This window comes from Onychomys torridus, chromosome 15 (assembly GCF_903995425.1).
Source record: "Onychomys torridus chromosome 15, mOncTor1.1, whole genome shotgun sequence".
NCBI classification, from domain to species: Eukaryota; Metazoa; Chordata; class Mammalia; order Rodentia; family Cricetidae; genus Onychomys; species Onychomys torridus.
This window is the reverse complement of record NC_050457.1, coordinates 72,092,923-72,111,003: the sequence shown is the minus strand read 5'-3', so window position 1 is coordinate 72,111,003 and position 18,081 is coordinate 72,092,923. Positions and strand designations below refer to the sequence as shown.

General features: G+C 46.9%; 1 protein-coding gene across 2 annotated transcripts; it reads right to left on the bottom strand.

Moving 5' to 3' along the window:
• Positions 1-8,239: 8,239 nt before the first annotated feature.
• On the bottom strand, positions 8,240-17,969 carry Fastkd3 (FAST kinase domains 3). Of its 2 annotated transcripts, XM_036207456.1 has the most exons (7): positions 17,869-17,969; positions 15,111-16,568; positions 14,851-14,936; positions 12,284-12,458; positions 11,102-11,171; positions 10,295-10,409; positions 8,240-8,605 (listed from the first exon to the last, which is right to left on the bottom strand). In XM_036207456.1, the coding sequence occupies exons 2-7, from the start codon at positions 16,543-16,545 to the stop codon at positions 8,507-8,509; spliced, it is 1,980 nt and encodes a 659-aa protein (XP_036063349.1). In that variant the 5' UTR covers positions 16,546-16,568; positions 17,869-17,969; the 3' UTR covers positions 8,240-8,506. The 2 variants fall into 2 exon arrangements, with proteins under 2 accessions (XP_036063349.1, XP_036063350.1); XM_036207457.1 differs by lacking the exons at positions 8,240-8,605; positions 10,295-10,409 and having other exon boundaries at positions 11,120-11,285.
• Between the last annotated feature and the right edge of the window lie 112 nt (positions 17,970-18,081).

Genomic DNA, 18,081 nt, shown 5'->3' with positions numbered 1-18,081 from the left:
TGAAACAAACAGCCCTGGGTCCCGGGGAGCTTCAGCCTGGAGAAGTCAGAAGACAAAGATGAGAAAGGCTTCAGAGGTTCAGGACAGCTCGACCCAGCAGAAACCTGAGGGCCACATGTGCAGCTCGCATAATGGAAAGGTTAAAGGCACAGAGGAGTGCGTGGCACACATGTGCCTCAACATGTGGTGGTAGCTGCATTTCAAATGTGGGCTGGTCGAGTCACAGGAGCAGAGGAGAATGGATGTCCTTAGGATTTAAAGCAGCTCTGATCCCTCTCCCTCCTCAGCTGCAGGAATCCCACTTCCCCCTTTCCTCCCCTGGCAGATTGCCTGAGTGAAGCATGAGTCAAGAAAAAGGCCAGGACCTTTCCCACCAAGAGCGGAAGTCTCCAGGGCTTTAGTCTTGCTGGGAACCACTTATCCGGGTGGACGTCTCTGTGGAGCTTGGAGATATGTGAAGAAAAGGGGCCATCTCCCTTCTCCCATGAGCAGACATGAAAACATGCCTGATAATATTTTTGTCCCCTTCCCCATGAAAATATTAACAAAACAAAACAAAAAACCTCTGTAATCAGCTCTCAACCTTTCCCACCTTTCCAAAAACAGAGCGAGAGGGGCCAGCTGGGGCCCATGAGATTTTGCAAGCCTTGTAAAAAATGACAGGGTACACACACCTGGGAAGGTGGAAGTAGCTGATACCAATTATGCTGAGAACTGAGCTCCAGCATAGCCCAGACTGAAATAATTGCTTTATAAAAATTTTATTCAAAACCATTCAAAGGTAACTCTGCTAGCTGCAATTTTAGTTGGTGACATTTTATTAGTAACGAAAACTTTACCAGTAACATTTTAGTTAATACACAGTCTAGTTAGCCTTAATTGTTAGTGCCATATAGCCTGGAGTCACCTAAGACAGTAATCTCAGTCGAAGGATTACCCCATCAGATTGGCCTACTGGCATGTCTGTAGGGGATCATCTTCATTGTTAATGGATGCAGGCAGATCCAGCCTATTGTATGTACACCATTTCCTGGGAAGGTAGCCCTGGACTGTATTTCTTCTTCTAGCTAGGCATGAATCTCTACCAGCCAGCCAGCAAGCAGCATCCCTCTATGATTTCTACTTTGAGCTCCTACCCTGAATTCCCTCAAGGATGGGACTGTGGTCTGGAAGTGTAGACTGAATAAAACCTTTCCTCCCCTAAATTGCCTTGTTTGGAGTATTTTTATCACAGCAACAGAGGGGACCTAGCATGCACAGGAAGGAGGTTTTATTCAGGGCTATGACTGGAGATGTAGGGACTACTGCTCTGGGCTCTTTCAGCCTGAGATTAAGGTCAGTCTCAACTCCAGATACAGTCAACCTGGGCAAGTGAGACCTTGGAATCAAGGAGCAAGGTTGATGGATAAGTAATCCAGTAAATGTGAGGCATGGGAGAAATCTGGCTAAAATGACGTAGCAGAACACCTGCTGAATACAAACCAGAGATCAGGTATCTCCTGGAGGATTGTGGAGGATGCGGATCTAGTGTGAAAGGAGGGGGTGGATACAGGATGGGCTCTTGCTACACTGACTTTGGGTTCTTTTGCTAAATCTAAATTGTTTTAGGAAAATGCACAGATGGCCTGAGGAGATGACATGTAAGACAGGAGACTACTATTCACCTCAACTGTGGACCAAAGGAACAAGGACATCAAAGCAGAACTTGAGGAATAACTGAGTTTGTTAGGGTTTATTGAGGTTACTTATAGGAGTATACACGAATGGGTTACCTACAGAAGCAGACACAACTGAAGACATCACCAAAAAAGTCCACCCCAACACATCTGACAGCTCACAAAAGCTCAAACTCTGGAGATCTCCATATGGTTTAGACATCTCCACAGGTTAGCCTTCTCCAGGCAGCTTCGCTTACTCTTTTCTTCCCTCTTTCCACTGCTCCCATAACCTTGGGGGAGATGCCCTGTATATCTTGTTAGTTTCAGGAACATTGTGAGACTTGTGAGTTGTTTACTCCCTGAGCTCGTGAGCATTTTCCCTACTTTCCTGGTGGGAAGAGTTTAACTTAGAACTTCCATGTCTTAAAGAGACCTCTCCAGAATGGAATGTTTGAACCCACAGGAAACTGCTAAGCAATGGGAGAAGATTCAGAACACTGGCCAAAGTTGACCAAGCAACTATTTTGTAATTTTTACTAGACTGAAAGCTCATCGGAGCAAGGCTACTCACATCTTTTTTTTTAAATCTTGGATGGTTCAGTAGATACTCAGCAAGTATTTGATGACAGACAAAATTGTTGATTTAGCTTGAGTTTCCTCTAAAAGGAATCTAACCCGAGATCATATGCTCAGGAGTTATTTGGGAGGTAATTCCCGGGAGCAAGAGTGTGTGGTCAGGAGGACTGAGAAGTGGGAGAGACCATATCAAACCCAGATGTTGGTCTGGGACCTGGAAATTGCACATCCCATCACACTGAGATTGGCATTTGAAATGCAGGCCAATCAGACCCACATCACCACTACAAGCATGTGAAGCCTGGTCATGCCCAGAGAGTGCCTCAGAGGTAGATTGTGGTCAGCATAGATATTTGTTGAACCTGCTCCCATCTTTCCATGGAACAAACCAGCCCTTGAATCCAGTGTGAGGCTGAGGATGCAAGGGAGGCTGTGAGAGGTGGACAGAACAGCAGCGAGACAAACAGAACTGTCAACTCCTGAAGTTTTAATTCCTTAAAAAAAAAATAATAATAATGTATGTGTGACCCCATTGTGTATTCCAGGTACCTCAATGGCATTCAAGGGAATGCAAACAAGTTCCATGTGTCTATGTGTTTAGGTCCCTCCCATCTTAACTTGCAAAGCCCCATGCCAGGAAGCGGGGTGAGGTGGGGCATGAAAACCCTCCTCTAAAGGAAAGTTACTAGAACAGAGACAAAGTGGGTATTTGTGAATACACAGGGATCCGATCAGCGTGCACGTCAAATGCCAATCTCAGTGTCATGGGATCCAACACCACAGACGTCCCTCTCAGAGTCCCAACTTGTTTCACTTTCCTGTCGTGCTGGGGCAGTTGTCCTGTGTGTCCCTCCACACTGCTCCGACCTACACGAAAACTGCAGAGGAATGGCTGTGCCCCCCGCCCTGAAGTGCTCTGCACAGGATCCTACTGGCTGCATGTCTCCAAAGAGAAGGTGTGAGCCAGTGTTTCAGAGGCTCCATGAATTCAGGGAAGCAGGCAGGTCAAGGGAAGTCAGGGGATGGGGCCCACACGGCAGTGGAAAGCCTGCGCTGTTTCTCTTGAGAGACTTGGTTGGAAGCCTTTCTGCTAACCCAAGGCAGGGAAGGAGAAATGAGAGGAGACTGCTGTCTGGTCCCATTAGCTGCACCTTCAGCACATCTTGAGTGGCATGCATTCTATATTTGTACTGAATTCTCATACGCCCTCACTAAGGCTAGGAAAACCCATCTAGCTCATTAGATTGATGACAAAACCGAGAGGTGGGGAAAGCTACATAACTGGGCACAGATAATTATTGTTTTAAAATAGCAATATAAACTCATTTAAGTGGCCCAACGTAACTGGACTCTAGTTCACAGCATCTAACATATCTTAAAGTTAATTGGCATAAGCATGCCTCCGCATTTGGTCTGTTTCCTGGCGGTCTTAAGGGATGGACCGATATGCACTCAGGCTTGTGGCTGGGCAGGGATGGGGGCTGCCCAGCTGTGTTTCCCTGTAAATTTAAAGAGCATCGTGAAGTCAAGTATCCAGGCACAATAACATGTCCACACTGGTGTCTAAATCTGTGCCAAGGCCGTGGAAAAATGAGGACTAATGAGTGAGAAGAAGGGCATTGTCCACCAAAACCATCTTAGCTAAATCAGAACATGGGCCAGGGTCCACGGTGAGGATGAACAAGCTTCTGCCTCACTAGATTTCTTGTCCTTGGCTTATTATTGTCAGTGATGTAGAAAGCATAAGTGTCGCTGGGTTTTAGAGTCCCTATGGTAACCTTAAGCATCAAATGTCTTTTTGCTTTATAGACAAATATAAGGTAATCAAGAGGAACGATGGAATTAGGAAACTTCTAAAAAATATTTCTTAGCAACAGCTAGTCAAGTAATGGGTCTAAGCCACAATCAACATAGGCTAAAACCATTAGGGAGGGAGTAGGGAGGGAGGGAGGGAGGGAGCGGGAGGGAGAGAGGTGAGAACTGACTGAAACTGGCCTTGAACTAAACTCTGGGTGTCACTTTCAGCTCAATGGGAATTACAGCAGACATAGGGACAAGCCAGATGATAAGAAATCAACAATATTGGCCATTCTATAGGGTAACTGATTAATTTCTCCAATAAATTAATGTTCTGGAAGCTAAGTGGAGGAAGGGTAGTTGTAATTACCAAAGACTTAAGTGCTTCATAGCTACAAATAATCTGAGGACTTTGCATCCCGATCCAAGCTCAAGAAAGCACAAGAACTATGGCAGTGTCCGGTGTGCAACTGTAGAGAGTAATTAGTCATTTGTTAGTTGAAATAGTGGCTGAATGGTTAGAAAAATGGTCATAAATGTGCACTGAAATATTTAGGACAAAATGATTTAATAGCTTGGTTTTTCTAGAAGCACTCCAGTAAAAAAAGAAAATAGATGAACATGACTAGAAAATTGCGGTGATTTCTCATGCAGAGTAAAGGGACTCAGGATGCACTATACGGTTGTTTCAGCTCTTACAGACACTCGAAACTTTCCATAACCACAGTGGTGTTACCAAGAGATATTGTTCCTTGCAAACGCAGAGCCCAAAATGTCAGTTCAGCCCACAGACAGTGTTTGTCAGGTGCCAGTTCCTGTGGGAGCCATTGGGAAGAGGTGTCTGTCTTTCTGAGAGATGAGATTCCAAGTGCACAGAGGCAAAGTTTCTTTTGATAGAGCCCAACAGCCAAGGAGATTAGTATAAAGTTAGATTTTTCTGACTGGGGGAGCAAAGGAGCTGCACACCGGAGGAAGCAGAGTCATTTGCCAAGTAAGAAACAGAGTTCTTGTGGGATCTGGGAGATGGCAGCAAGTCATACAACCCCATGAGGCTGGGCTGTACAGACAGAGGCTGGGCTGCATAGACGGAGGCTGGGATGTACAGACGGAGGCTGGGATGTACAGACGGAGGCTGGGATGTACAGAGGCTGGGCTGCATAGATGGAGGCTAGGCTGTATAGACAGAAGCAGAACAACATGTGTGAGTGGATACTTAGCCTCCTGAGATGGTGCTACAGCTATGAAGGGTTCTACCCTAATCTTCCTGGTTCAGTGTGTCAGAAAATTGAGGCCACGTCTGTGTCAGAGTGACCCATGTAACTCAGATTCCGCAGGCCACAGAGGGATGTCCCACATGGCTCAGATCCTGCAGGCCACAGAGGGATGTCCCACATGGCTCAGATCTTGCAGGCCACAGAGGGATGTCCCACATGGCTCAGATCCTGCAGGTCATTGAAGAATGTCCCACTTCATCCATTTGGTTTCAAACAGCACAGGCGTTTTGAGAGCATGTCCTCAGTGCTAATCACAAAGGCAATTATCAGAGGTTTAGAGTGGTACCCCTGCATATCATAAGCTGCAAGGAGTTGTGTTCACCATTCAAGTGCATTCCTTCATGAACCCTCACTATTAGCTGTATGGTACAGCTTACCCTGAGGAAGATGCCATGTATACCATCAACAGCAATAGCACCCAATGTCCACTGGGTACCTGCTACTTTCTAGGCACTGGAGTATAACACATGTGCATGCCTCATCTCACCACCACCTGCTGACCCCACATGCCTCTGATGAATTCCAGTTTGGGAAAATCTCAGCCTTTGTTCACTAAGTGAGCCAATGTTCCTACTTCACTCCCACGAAGCCAAGCTCTTCCCCTCCATTTGCAATCCTCCAGCAAGTGAGCTGCAGGATTTTTTTTTTTTTTTTTTTTACATAGGAACCTGACTGCTTCTTTGTTTCCCTAAAATTCACTCAAATCTGAATTTTTTTTTCCTTCCTATTTTTTTCTCCCTTCTGAAAAACACGTGCCCACAAATGATCAACCAGCAAAGTTTGGAAGGAAGGATTCCTGTATTCAAAGATCCCCATCCATCAGACACGGCTTCTTCCCAGTGTGGATCCTCTTCCCGCCTATCTGGGCATGGTTCAGGCAAAAAGAAGGCAGCAGACTAAGGAAAAGTGTCTTTAGTTGACATTGCCTTTCCACTTCTAACCTCCCTCAGTGTGACACACACACACACACACACACACACACACACACACACACACACACACACACACACACACACAATCTGCTTTCATCGGCGTTTCCTCTGTAGTTCAATCAATGCCATAAACTTTGCTGGCCCCTAGTGGCAAACCGAGAGAATACCACTGCAGCTTCTGAGTCCACTTGCCTGACCGACCGCTCTCTTCCTTTTCCACTGTACTTTGTAAATATAGCAAGATTAGATAGACCCTATTTAAAACTGTGAAACACGTGGTGCTTAGAGCCAACACCTGGGTATGTTTGCGGCCACAGAAAACAGACACAAAGATCAGAGGCACCGAGATTCAATTTATAGAAACCTAGCTACAACAGTTTGCCCAATTTATGCTGCTTGGTGAAACTAAAACTGTACTAACCAGTCTATTTTTATAACATACACAAACACTTTCAGGATTAATTTTTTTTTAAACAGATCCAGGGTTCATTGTAGCCTCTGTTCCTGTGACTATTCCCTTTGCTTTGTCCCAAGCACAGCAGCCAGGGTCCCTGTGCCCCGATCCCCACATTGACCTAAAGCAGCCGACCAGTTACTGAGACCTTTGCAGACAGGTTCTACGTGTGCTTCAGGGAGTCACCGCTCACTCCTGCTCTGTGTGAACATTATTTCACTAGTGTAGTCTTTGCAGATGTAACTTCCTTGGGGTAAGCCTTAACATGGCTGGGGTCCTTGTAAGGCTGGTAGATAGCGCCGTACAAGAAGAATGCCAAGTGAAGACTAGGATGTAGGCTCATGCATGGAAGCAGAAACGCAGACCTCTATGAGAAGATGTTCATGTGAAGAGGCAAGGACCCAGACACACCCCAGTGGGAAGACAGCCATTTGGAAAGGCAACAACACATACACAACCAATGGGAAGTAGGTCGTGTGTCGATGCCAGTACAAACTAAAGACTGAAAAATCTTCAAAGGTGTCTATCTTGCTGACACCATGAGTCTGGACTTCTAGCCTCCAAACTGTGAGGGCTGCTAGGACCCATACAACCGTTACAGTATCCCTCAGAGTGTAAAACAAAACTGTCCAAATTTGCTTTCTATTGCAGTAATAAACCCAAGACCCAAAGCAATGCATAGCAAAGCCAGGGCAGGAGCTCAAACAGGAACCTAGAGGCCAGAGCAGAAGCAGAGACCGTGGACAAGGATGCTCACTGGCTTGCTCCCTGGTTGTCTGCTCAGCCAGCCTTTTTCTATGGTATGGGGATGACAACACCCACAGTGGGCTGGGTCTTTCTGCATCAACTAATAACTAAGAAGGTTTGTCAACTGAGGCTACTTCTCCGTCGGTGCTCCACACGGCTCCGGTCCGGCAGACCAGAGGGATGTCCCACAATCACAGGACTCTTTCTCGGGCATGGAAGCCCAAGGCCAAAATGAGCAAGTGAGGAAGCCAAAATGAACCCAGACTTCAGGAGTCCTGAACCACAGTTCTTCCTGTGCTGCTGCTTCTCAAGACCACATGACAGGGTACCTACCCATCACTAGTACATGCATCCTCTCTGAGGCAGCCCACTACACGGTGAGATGGAAAACTACCTAAACTGGAAGGCACCAGAGACACAGGAGTGTGGTGTCAAAGTGCTTGGCAGAGCGCTGACTGGTCAACTGCCCTGCCCTCTGCGAGGCCACAGACCGGCTGTGGTAGAAGCCAGCTTTCTAGTTTTCACACATGTTCCCTGAACCTGCACCCAGACAAAGCGGGGCCACCGATGCACGGAATGTAGCAGCTCATTCCTCACTCCCTCCAGGAACCCCCCAAAGCCAACCTAAACAGCTCTGCTTTTTCACTTCCATCCTTCTTACCGAGTATCACTCCCACCAATACAGGAAGAAAAAGATAAAACGTCTTCCTGACCCTTATTAGAAAGCAACACCTCTAAAGAGCATGTCTTTATTAGCAGACAGCTGTTAATAACAAGACATACAATTAACATTTACTCATTACACTGCTTTATTGTATTTGAATGATCCTGCTCGATGCAGCCAAGGCATCTATGACATCAGTATTGAGTTGATTTTAACTTTATCACTAATGCACATATACATGGTAATTTACCACCAACACACGTATACATGGTATAGAACAGCCACAGACCCTTTTCAGATCCCAAATCTGTAAACACATTTCCATACAGCAGCTAATTCACAGATTGATCTGTCTCTTCCAAATGTGAGTTTCTCACTCTGCATCCTGACATCGGTTTCCTTTGTTACCAATGGACAGGAGAGTTTTGAGAAAATAGTTTTCTTTGTAAATATTCCACCAATTCAAATCTTGATGTAAGCAGCTCCAGTTCATGATAGGGAACCTGTTGGGGGAAAGCAACCATTAAAACTTGTCACCATCCCAGGCAGCTCCAACTGTTCCTCTACCTTGTGTCTTAGGCATCCTCCAGCAGAGGGGGCACAGTCACACCTGACTCCTGCACCTGGAGCTCCCAGCACCTAGAGCAATGCTGGCAGAGGGCAGCTGAGGGGACAGGAGGAGAGGGCCAGGGAACTCATCAACAGTACTGAGAGGTCAGGAGGAGAGGGCCAGGGAACTCATCAACAGTACTGAGAGGTCAGGAGGAGAGGGCCAGGGAACTCATCAACAGTACTGAGAGGTCAGGAGGAGAGGGCCAGGGAACTCATCAACAGTACTGAGGGGAAGTCTGTGCTCACTTGAGAGAGACAAGACGTAAACCTGAGCTGAGGGCCAATGAAGCACTAGAGTACAAAAAGCCAGAGACAGGCCTGGCTAGGGAAACAGCAAGGGCAGGGGAGACAGCAGAGAAAAATGGAGGACTTGAGATGGGGCAAGTGGAAGGGAAGGGGCAGGGGAAGAGAAGAGAGAGGATGGAAAGAGGGAAAAAAGAGGAATGTGGGAAAGCACCAGACTTTGGAGCATGAGCTAGAGAGCAGGCCAGGTGTGTGAAGGGTTCGCCTATGTGCAGACTGGATAGTGAATGGTCCCAAATACTAAGACAGAAGTCTCTAGTTTAGGTAAAAGCAATAAAGAGACACTGGTTTCTGAACACACACTGCATGGCAACTTTCAGAATTTGAGAATGAGCATGATACCACGGAAAAGCACCAGAAAGCAAGCTAGAGAGGAGGTAATAAGAACTAAGACAGCAGGGACATGCTTGTCCGCGTTTACTGCACCGGGGACGCACCGATCCCCAGCAGACTTACCAGGTCCCTGAAAATACAATGTTGCCAACACTAAGAGTAGATGAACCACCTCCCTTGACTTACCCACTAAATCAGACAGAAGTGGAAGCAGAAGCTATCCCAGGAACTTAGCGATTCCAGGCAGAGCTACACAGTGATGCGGAAACAGGTGTGTACCACTTGGGAAAACACCAAGCTTTGAAAATTCTAACTACAAAATGTGAGTCAAGGCCGGGCGGTGGGGGCACACACCTTTAATCCCAGCACTCGGGAGGCAGAGGCAGGCGGATCTCTGTGAGTTCAGGGCCAGCCTGGCCTACAGAGCGAGATCCAGGACAGGCATCAAAACTACACAGAGAAACCCTGTCTCTTAAAAAACCAAAATGCAAGTCAAGTAATTTAAGCCTAAGACAGAAACCAGACAGATCACGGTGGTCTGCTGCAGTGTCAGCCCACTTACTGTTAGAACAAGTTAAAGCAGAGGCTGGGCCTGTGACACCCACGAGCAGACACTGATCTATCCTTGCTTAGACCGCAGTGCGATCCATACCCAACTCAGGCTTTTGCCTGCCCGTGGAACAGACAAAAGAGCCCGTAGGCTGGCAGTGCACGACCGTAACTGGGGCGTCCCGACAAGACTGTGACCAGACAACAGGGCAGCCGTCCTGAGTGGGCCATGCTGCTCACACCCCTGCCCATGCTCATCTGGGGGCTCCCCATCTTCTCTGGGTTGCCATTCCCTCCAGAGTGGTGCCGTGTGTCAGTGTACAGAACCTAAAACGCCAATTTGTCAGGGAGACTGCTTTTTGAAGGAAGGGAAAAACCAGAAGGCGGTGCCATACCTGAACCACCTGGTAGCCGAGCAAGCGCAGGTGCCTTTGCTTAGTGGCCTCTCTCCCCAGCAGGTGCTTGCTGGTGGAGCAGAACCGCTGTGGCCCGTCAATGCACAGCGCCACCCTGAGAGAGCAAAAGCAACTGTAACTCACGAGTCACGTCAAGTAGCTGTCTTTAGTTGTCAGGGGTCATTTGATTTTGTCTGTTCCTCTGTGTCAGTATTATTTTCTAATGAATCATGAATAGACTGTCCTTTAGTCTGTTGGTAAAACACTTCATACTATTACTGTTTACCAAATGAAAGGGGTTTCCCAAACATAAGCTCAGTTTTTTTCCTTTTATTGAAAATAATCTCACAACACATCCTGATTAGTTTCCCCTCCCTCCACTCCTCTCAGTTCCCCACAACCTCCTCTGTCTCCCCTCCAGTCCAGCCCCTTTCTGTCTCTCATTAGAAAAGAACAGGCTTCTAAGAGATAACAACCAAGAGTAACAAAATAAAATATAAGATGGAGCAAAATATCATATCAAAGCTGGGCACGGCAACCCAACAGAAGGAAGAGAGTCCCAAGAGCAGGCAAAAGAGTCGGAGACCCACTTGTTCTCACAGCTGGGAGTCTCGTAAGAATCCTGAACTGAGTGCAGAGCTATCCTCTACCCAGCGGAGCCGGTGCAGACCCACGCAGGCCATGCCTGCTGCTTGGGTCTTGTGAAGTCAGTGTTTTCATTTCCAGAACCGTCCTCCTTCTCTACCCTAAGAAAAGCATCCTTTTGCTAACTTAACTCTTCGACTTTAAACCCACAGCTTTCTTTACCTTTTATGGACATCCTCATCCACTGTAAATGGCAATACAAATCCATCTTCATCTAATTTAATTTCAACATCTGGCAAAAGAAGAAAGGAAAAATTCCTCGTGTGATACCCTCAACAACATTATCTTCCTGCGTTCCTGGTGCTGGTTTCATCTCTTCCATATTGCCTTTAGCAGAGGGCCGAGGCTGCAAAGTAATGGCCAATGGTGAGAACAGGAATTTCATTGGCCCTACAGACTACGCAAGCCAGCTGTGAACTAAGAAGTCTCAATTAATCTGAAACACAGTGGCGTTTCAAGAGCTCTACAGCATGCCAAGAACCACGTACATTTTCTTTTTCCTCGTGTAACGAAGGCCTGAACCTTTCAATCCCGAGTGAAGAAAACCCTCTAAGTTAAGCTAACACCAGGCAGCTGCAGCCCTCACCTCCACTTACAGGTCTGCTCTCTTCCTGTGCACACAAAGCATCCCACCCCGTGACATGTGGCTCACACGCATGTGCACACCCCCTTCCTTCCCTCTCAGACACTACCATCCATTCTGCAAAAAGAGCCCAGTAAAAGGAAGACACGAGATGTGTCCAGGAACTACTGTCTTTTGTGTGATTATTTTCTTTTTCTCAACAACCTGAAAGGACAGTTAGGGCAGAGGGCCAAGGACTCCTCCATAGCACTGTCCGCCAGGACTGCAGCAGACGAGGATCTACACCAATGCCATCTATGTCGTCATCTAAGAAGCCATGTGTGTCTACGGACACCTGAAATGAGGCTAGAGTGACTGTGTGCTGAGGAACTTGTATTTAAACGGCTTCGTACAGGACAGGTACTGCAGACAGCACAGGCCTACATGACAAGGGCCGCTCCGGCCATCACTGAGCACTTACTATCTTACTTCGTCCGTCAGTCTCAGAGGACACTGTTCCTTCTCTCATTTTGCAGGTGAGGGAGCAAGCGGAAAAAGGTTAAGACCCTCTGCCTAGGGCATTCTGCTACTGTGTGGCTAATGTGTGAAACGGGAACTCAGTCTTGCCTCTACACAACTCTGCTAACCCTGCTTCTCCTCACCTTCAGGTGAGGGAAGGTTCCCTCCTGCATCTCACACCTCTGGCTACTAAGTCCCGCCTACAGCTCAACAAGGACAGGATGCTGATGCTCTGACCTAGACGAGACCCCTGAGTCACTTACCAATGGTGTAACAATAGGGGGTCAACACTTTCGACGCAAAATACAATCTTGATCCTAAAAGATCAATCAGTCCAATCACCACAGACTTGTAAAGATGGAGATCCACAGGGGTCTCCAGGGAGCAGCATGGAGTAAGGAACGACGTCACATGACACTGAGGAAGGAGTTTGGGGCCCTAAATTCATACATGCAAACACAAGAGAGAAAAACCAAATGTAAGAGCAGAGAGTGAGTTGAGGGCTACTCAGGTAAGAGACTGGCACAAATTACTTTACATACACGGTGTTTCTAGGACACGGGCACACCTTTTTCTAAAATTGACAGTACACGAGAAGGCTGCTACAGCTCACAACTTTAAATAAAGCACAGAAGAATGCTCAGTTTAAAAGCTTCTTTGGAATGCTTAGAGCTGCTTCAAGGTCATAATCATTCTCTACTAGGGCATCTGTTTGCGTGTTTTTCAAGACACGGTTTCTCTGTGTACCTCGGGCTATCCTGGTCTCAAACTCAAGGGATCCACCTGCCTCTGCCTCTGCCTCCTGAGAGCTGGGATAAGATGTGTGCTACCACCACTTGGCTCTCGACTAAAGTCTTCATCAGTGGTGTTCCACGGTACTCCTCTTTTGCTGTGATAAACACCACAACCAAAGCAGCTTTGGGGAAGAAACAGTTCATCTTATACTTCCTGTCCCCAGGACATTACTGAGTGAAGTCAACCAGGAACTGAATTAGAAAGCATTCTGCTTACCAGCTCACTCAGTGGCTCATGCTCAGCCAGTTTTATTATACAGCCCAGGAGTACCTGCCTAGGGATGGCGCTACCCAGAGTGGACCAGCCCTTCCCCCATCAATCATCAAGAGAATCCCCACTGGTATGGCAAGTCATATTGAGGCAATTCTTCAACTGAGGCTGCCTCTTCCCAGGTGACTCCAGGCTGTGTCAAACTGATAAGCACTACCCATGGTGAATACGAAATGCGGTAAAAGCGACATTTCAATTTCTAAAGGAAAGGGAACGTGATAAAACCAACGGCGCCAACAAACTGACCATTCATCTGGAAAGAAAGTTAGCCTCTTATCATCCATGGCAGAATACAAGTCAGAGTGGTAAAGATGACCACAATGGACACATGCATCCTGTTCACCCTGTTCAATGTGCTCACCGCACACATATGTGCACACAGGAGATTGTTGGTACATACCGTGGATGGCCAAGTATGTACAGATTCCAACACAAACAACTTAATTTTTAAAATTACAGTACACACACGAATACCTAAATTGTAAGTATGTTAGGATAGGAAATGTCATTTTAGAAGTCAGTCAACTGTGTGGCAGAACAGAAATGAGGTATTCTTAAGAGAGATGGGAAACTCAAAAGTCACAAAGAAATATGTCTACAAAAACTCCAAAAATTTCTGCATAGCAAAATCATCAATATTGTCTTAAAAAATAATAAAAATTAAAGACAAAAAGAAAACACATGATATTCATAACTGTTAACTTGTCTCACACTGAAAGACAACTTGTAGAGAATCCAAATGAACAATAAACATCTGAAAACATACTCAACACCATCACTGCTCTTTAGAACAAAATGTAAACAGGACACATGGCAGCCCTTCTCAGGAGAAATGAGAAGGACTCGAAGGACCAACAGCACTGCTGCCGAGACCTCGTTACGGTCGTGGCTGTCACCTTCATTTACTGTCGGATAAAGAGGACATCTATCCCTGCTAAGGGGAAATGTCGGCCTTCATCCAAATCTCATTCAGGAACCCTGCTTTTGAGTTCAGTGGTTTTTTTTAAAAGTATCTAGGATGATAAGCCTTTCGAGAAGGTTTATTATAGCGTTGTTGACAGACACACACCAGGAAAACTGGGCTACTTTGAAAGTGGATGGCAAATGCCACAAAAATCAAAAGCATGGCTTAAGCTCTGTATCCAGGACTTGGGAATGGCTGCAAGATGCTGAACAGAAAAACAAACTGTGCTTCCTTTCGTCCGCCCCATCGCTTCAAATGGAAAACAAGCAGACGGGGCACACACACTTGTTTACCTAAATCTGGGCAGAGAACCTGCAGCTCACGCTACTCTTTCAAGGGCAGGAGGGGTGGAGACAACTTCCATCCCCACAGACATTAGAGCAACCCAAGCAACTTCAAAGACGAGAGTCATGATTTCTAGTCATAAATGTCATTCTTCGAATCAGTCGCTCTTAGCTGTGCGGAGTGTAGAGGAGCAGATGTGACAGCCAGGCCTGGGGACGCCATTTCTGGTTCTACACATGGTGTGTTTGTTATGAGGACAGTACTGTGTGGGTATGGAGTAGTGAACCTCTCATCTTTGATGAGATCTATGGAACTACGTGGCAGGAAACCCATTGGCTGAGACAAGAATATGGAAAGGGGGCATTTTCCAAAGACAAGGCCATACACGGGACCATTCCAGCTCAAGTCAAAGTTCTGTTTGAGACCAAAATCAAAGGAAATTAAAGATTCAGAGAGAATAAACGAGAAGCATCCCTGGGGGACATAGAGCCACACCACCCGTGTCTGTATGCTCACCTTATAGAATGCACACTCTAGGACAGAGGTCATGAAAAGCTGGGTCAGCTGAGCCAGGCTCACTCTGTCCAAATATGACTCTTTACCTGAAAAAATAAACTGAACTTGAATTCTGGCATGCAAAATGAGGGCTTATGATCATAAAACAATTCATTCGCTCCGAAGGAACGCACTTTTAAATGACACTAGAATTATGAGTCAATGTACACAGTACCCATGTACATCCCAAGTTACAATGGTTAATTTTTTAACCACCTCACCTTGCAGCCGTTGAAGGAAAAAGGGGCTGAATATTTTTGACATAAAATTGACTGGATGGCATTCAATCAGCGAACATGAGTGAAGAAGCCTCAACAGCATTTTTGGTGGAAAATGGTGGAAATGAGCAAACAGCACACTTTCTAGCTTCCTAAATAAAGCAGGGGCATTCGGTGGCAAATAATTTAGTTTCCCAAACGGTTCGATTAATTCAGAAATCTGACTAGGTGAAAATTTTTCTGACTGGAAGACAAAAGTCTCTGCAACTGCGTCGAGGATGGGCTTGGAAAGAATCCGCTTTCTACTGCAGTACTCCATCACGGTGCTGGTGACCTCAGGGTCCAAGGAGAGGCACAGGGCAGCTACGTGCTGCTCTAACGCCTCCGTGAAAAACCTGTCGCTGTGTCCGAAATACACGAATGCTTCCAAGACCTTCCTGAGCTCCTCATTAGTAAAACGAGGAATGCACCTCACGGCGTACTTGCCCAGTTTTATAACCAGTGGCAGTGCATGCGTCTGGTCAAGGGCCACCAAGGCAGCGAGCACATGGCTGATGGATTTAGGACTCAGGTAGGAAACTATTGAGAGGGAAAAGCTGTTTACTGAGTTTAAAAATGTCTGGTGCTGGTCCACTTTTTCAGGACATGCCTGCAGGATTCTATAAATGGCCACAATATCCTCTGGGGCAAATGTTTCCAAATTTTCACTTTGCAGTTGACAGATAACCAGTTCCAGTGTCTCAGAGCCTGAACCTTGAAATCTAACCAGAGTTTCCCCAAGAAGACAAAGATGGTGGGCTTCCAGGCTGCCTCTCCGGAGACGACTCTGGCATTCTGCCATGAGGCTCAGCATCAGGCTACTTTCCACAGGCACCATAACCAGAGACTGCAAAGCCATCACCAAACCAGCATTGGTCAGATGTGAGGGATCCCGCTCACACTGAAGGCATAAAGCTTGGAAGATGCTGTTTTCTAGTATTCCTTGCGGCAGCCTTTGCTCACCATCTCTTTTCCCCACCTCACAAATCCTATGTAAGGCTGCTGACGCCAAAGAGATAGGCACAGTGTCCAGTGTACTTAGGAAACTCAGAACTTCTTCCGGGGAGAGGAAGCTGTTTAGTCTCCTCCTGTAAAGCGTCTCTTCATCCTCATTTTTAAGACCTTGTTCCAGCTGGTTCCATTCCTGTACTTGAGAGAACCACGGCTCAGCAGCTGGATGAAGGTCATTTCCGTTTTCTGAGTGGAAGTTTTTACAGTAGGAATGATGGAATCTGACCCTCAACAGTTCAGGTTGTAGGGAACAGAACCAAACACGGAGACGATCTTTGACTACTTTTTGGACGTGATTGGCAGGGTGAATTTTCAAAGCAGCCACAGCTCCAGGTATCCAAAAGTCAGACATATGACAAAAGTTTCTCCGCAGGGTGATCAACGCCATGCCATCAGATTCACAGCTCTTGACTTAGCATTAAAAACAAAATATTTTTTAAAAAAGGTCAATTATATATTGAGAAAGATGATGATTTAACATCAACATTTACAAAACTAGGAATGAGTATCCCATGACAACGCTAAAACACAAAAACTAAAAATATATATTTAAAAACAGAAAAGCAAAGTTTCTACAAAGCCAGGAAATAGAGACGGCCTGGGAAGCCCCTGCCCCTTCTCCTGGTCCTGACCTCCATATCTAATTGGCTGACAACAACAATTTCTCCATAACTAGCCAGGCTTCCTGCAGAAGACCTGTATACCCCTTTCTGGCAGTGTCACAAAGATTTATTTTTTAAAAAATGAACTATGCCTTAAATCTAAACTGCTTATGCCATGTGTGTACTAAGGATCTCTCTGATTAGTATTTTACATCTTGTAGCATGCCCCTCTCCGGGCCACACAACGTACCTACACAAGGTTTCCTCTTCAAGGACCAAGTTCTATGGATAAAAGGGAGAATACCAACACACGCCTCCCTTAATATGTAAAGTTGTGGTTGCTGATTAAATAGTTCCAAAACCCCTACAATCACATACATCCTTCCTTGTTGGGGCTCTCAGGCCCAACTGTCTCCAAACAGTCTTCAAGAGATCCTGTCTTTCTGTTTCATCAATGAACTCACTGACTTTGCTTCATTCTGGCTCATCACGAAATTCTTTTCTGTGGCCCGTGAACATTTTAATGGAGCCCCTCTGGAGCTCTCGGGGATCGTCAGGTGTACTGTAGCATCCTAGGGCTGACTTCCTGTGGCCTCACTATTCTAATCAGAACCACGGTCGCTGGCCAGGCCCTGCTTTAAGTCCTATCCATGGATTCGCTTACAGTAATTCAGTTCGTTTGAGCGACGCTTCCCCAGCTATGAAACTGCAACACAGGGACTCTGCCGTGCCCAGTTATGCTGCGAGCCAAAGAAAGGGGAGGAATTCAAATTCTACCTCTCCATCTCGAGGCTCGCGTGTTGGCGGAAGGAAAAGTCCATCTATATATATTTTAAGAGAGTGGAGAAGCCGGCGGCAAAATTCAAACTCGGAGCACCAGCCGGGCAAAGCATGGTGGTAATAGGCGCTGAGAAGCCAGGGAGGGAGGAGGCGGCTGGGGCTGCGGCTCCGCACAGTTCAAACAACCCCCGAAAAGCAAACGGAGCAGAGGCAACGGCAGAGGCAGGAACCGCGCGGCCAGACCGGAGCCCACGGAGCACGAGTATGGGGGGTACTGCTGGCGGCGACCGGGACCGGAGAGCCGGGGGACCTCGCCCCACGGAACTTACCGAGCGGATCCGAGCCGCGCCGAGACAGACGCGGAGCTTCCGAGCCCGGCGAACGTCCGCACACTGAATAGCGTCCCTTACCTGGAGGACGTCCCAGCGCACGCGCGGGGCACTGCACTAAGGCACCGCCCACATCCGGCGCTCAGCGATTGGCCCAGGTCCGCCGGCCTTTCCTATTGGTGGTGCGTGAGGAGCATGCGCGATAGAAGTCTG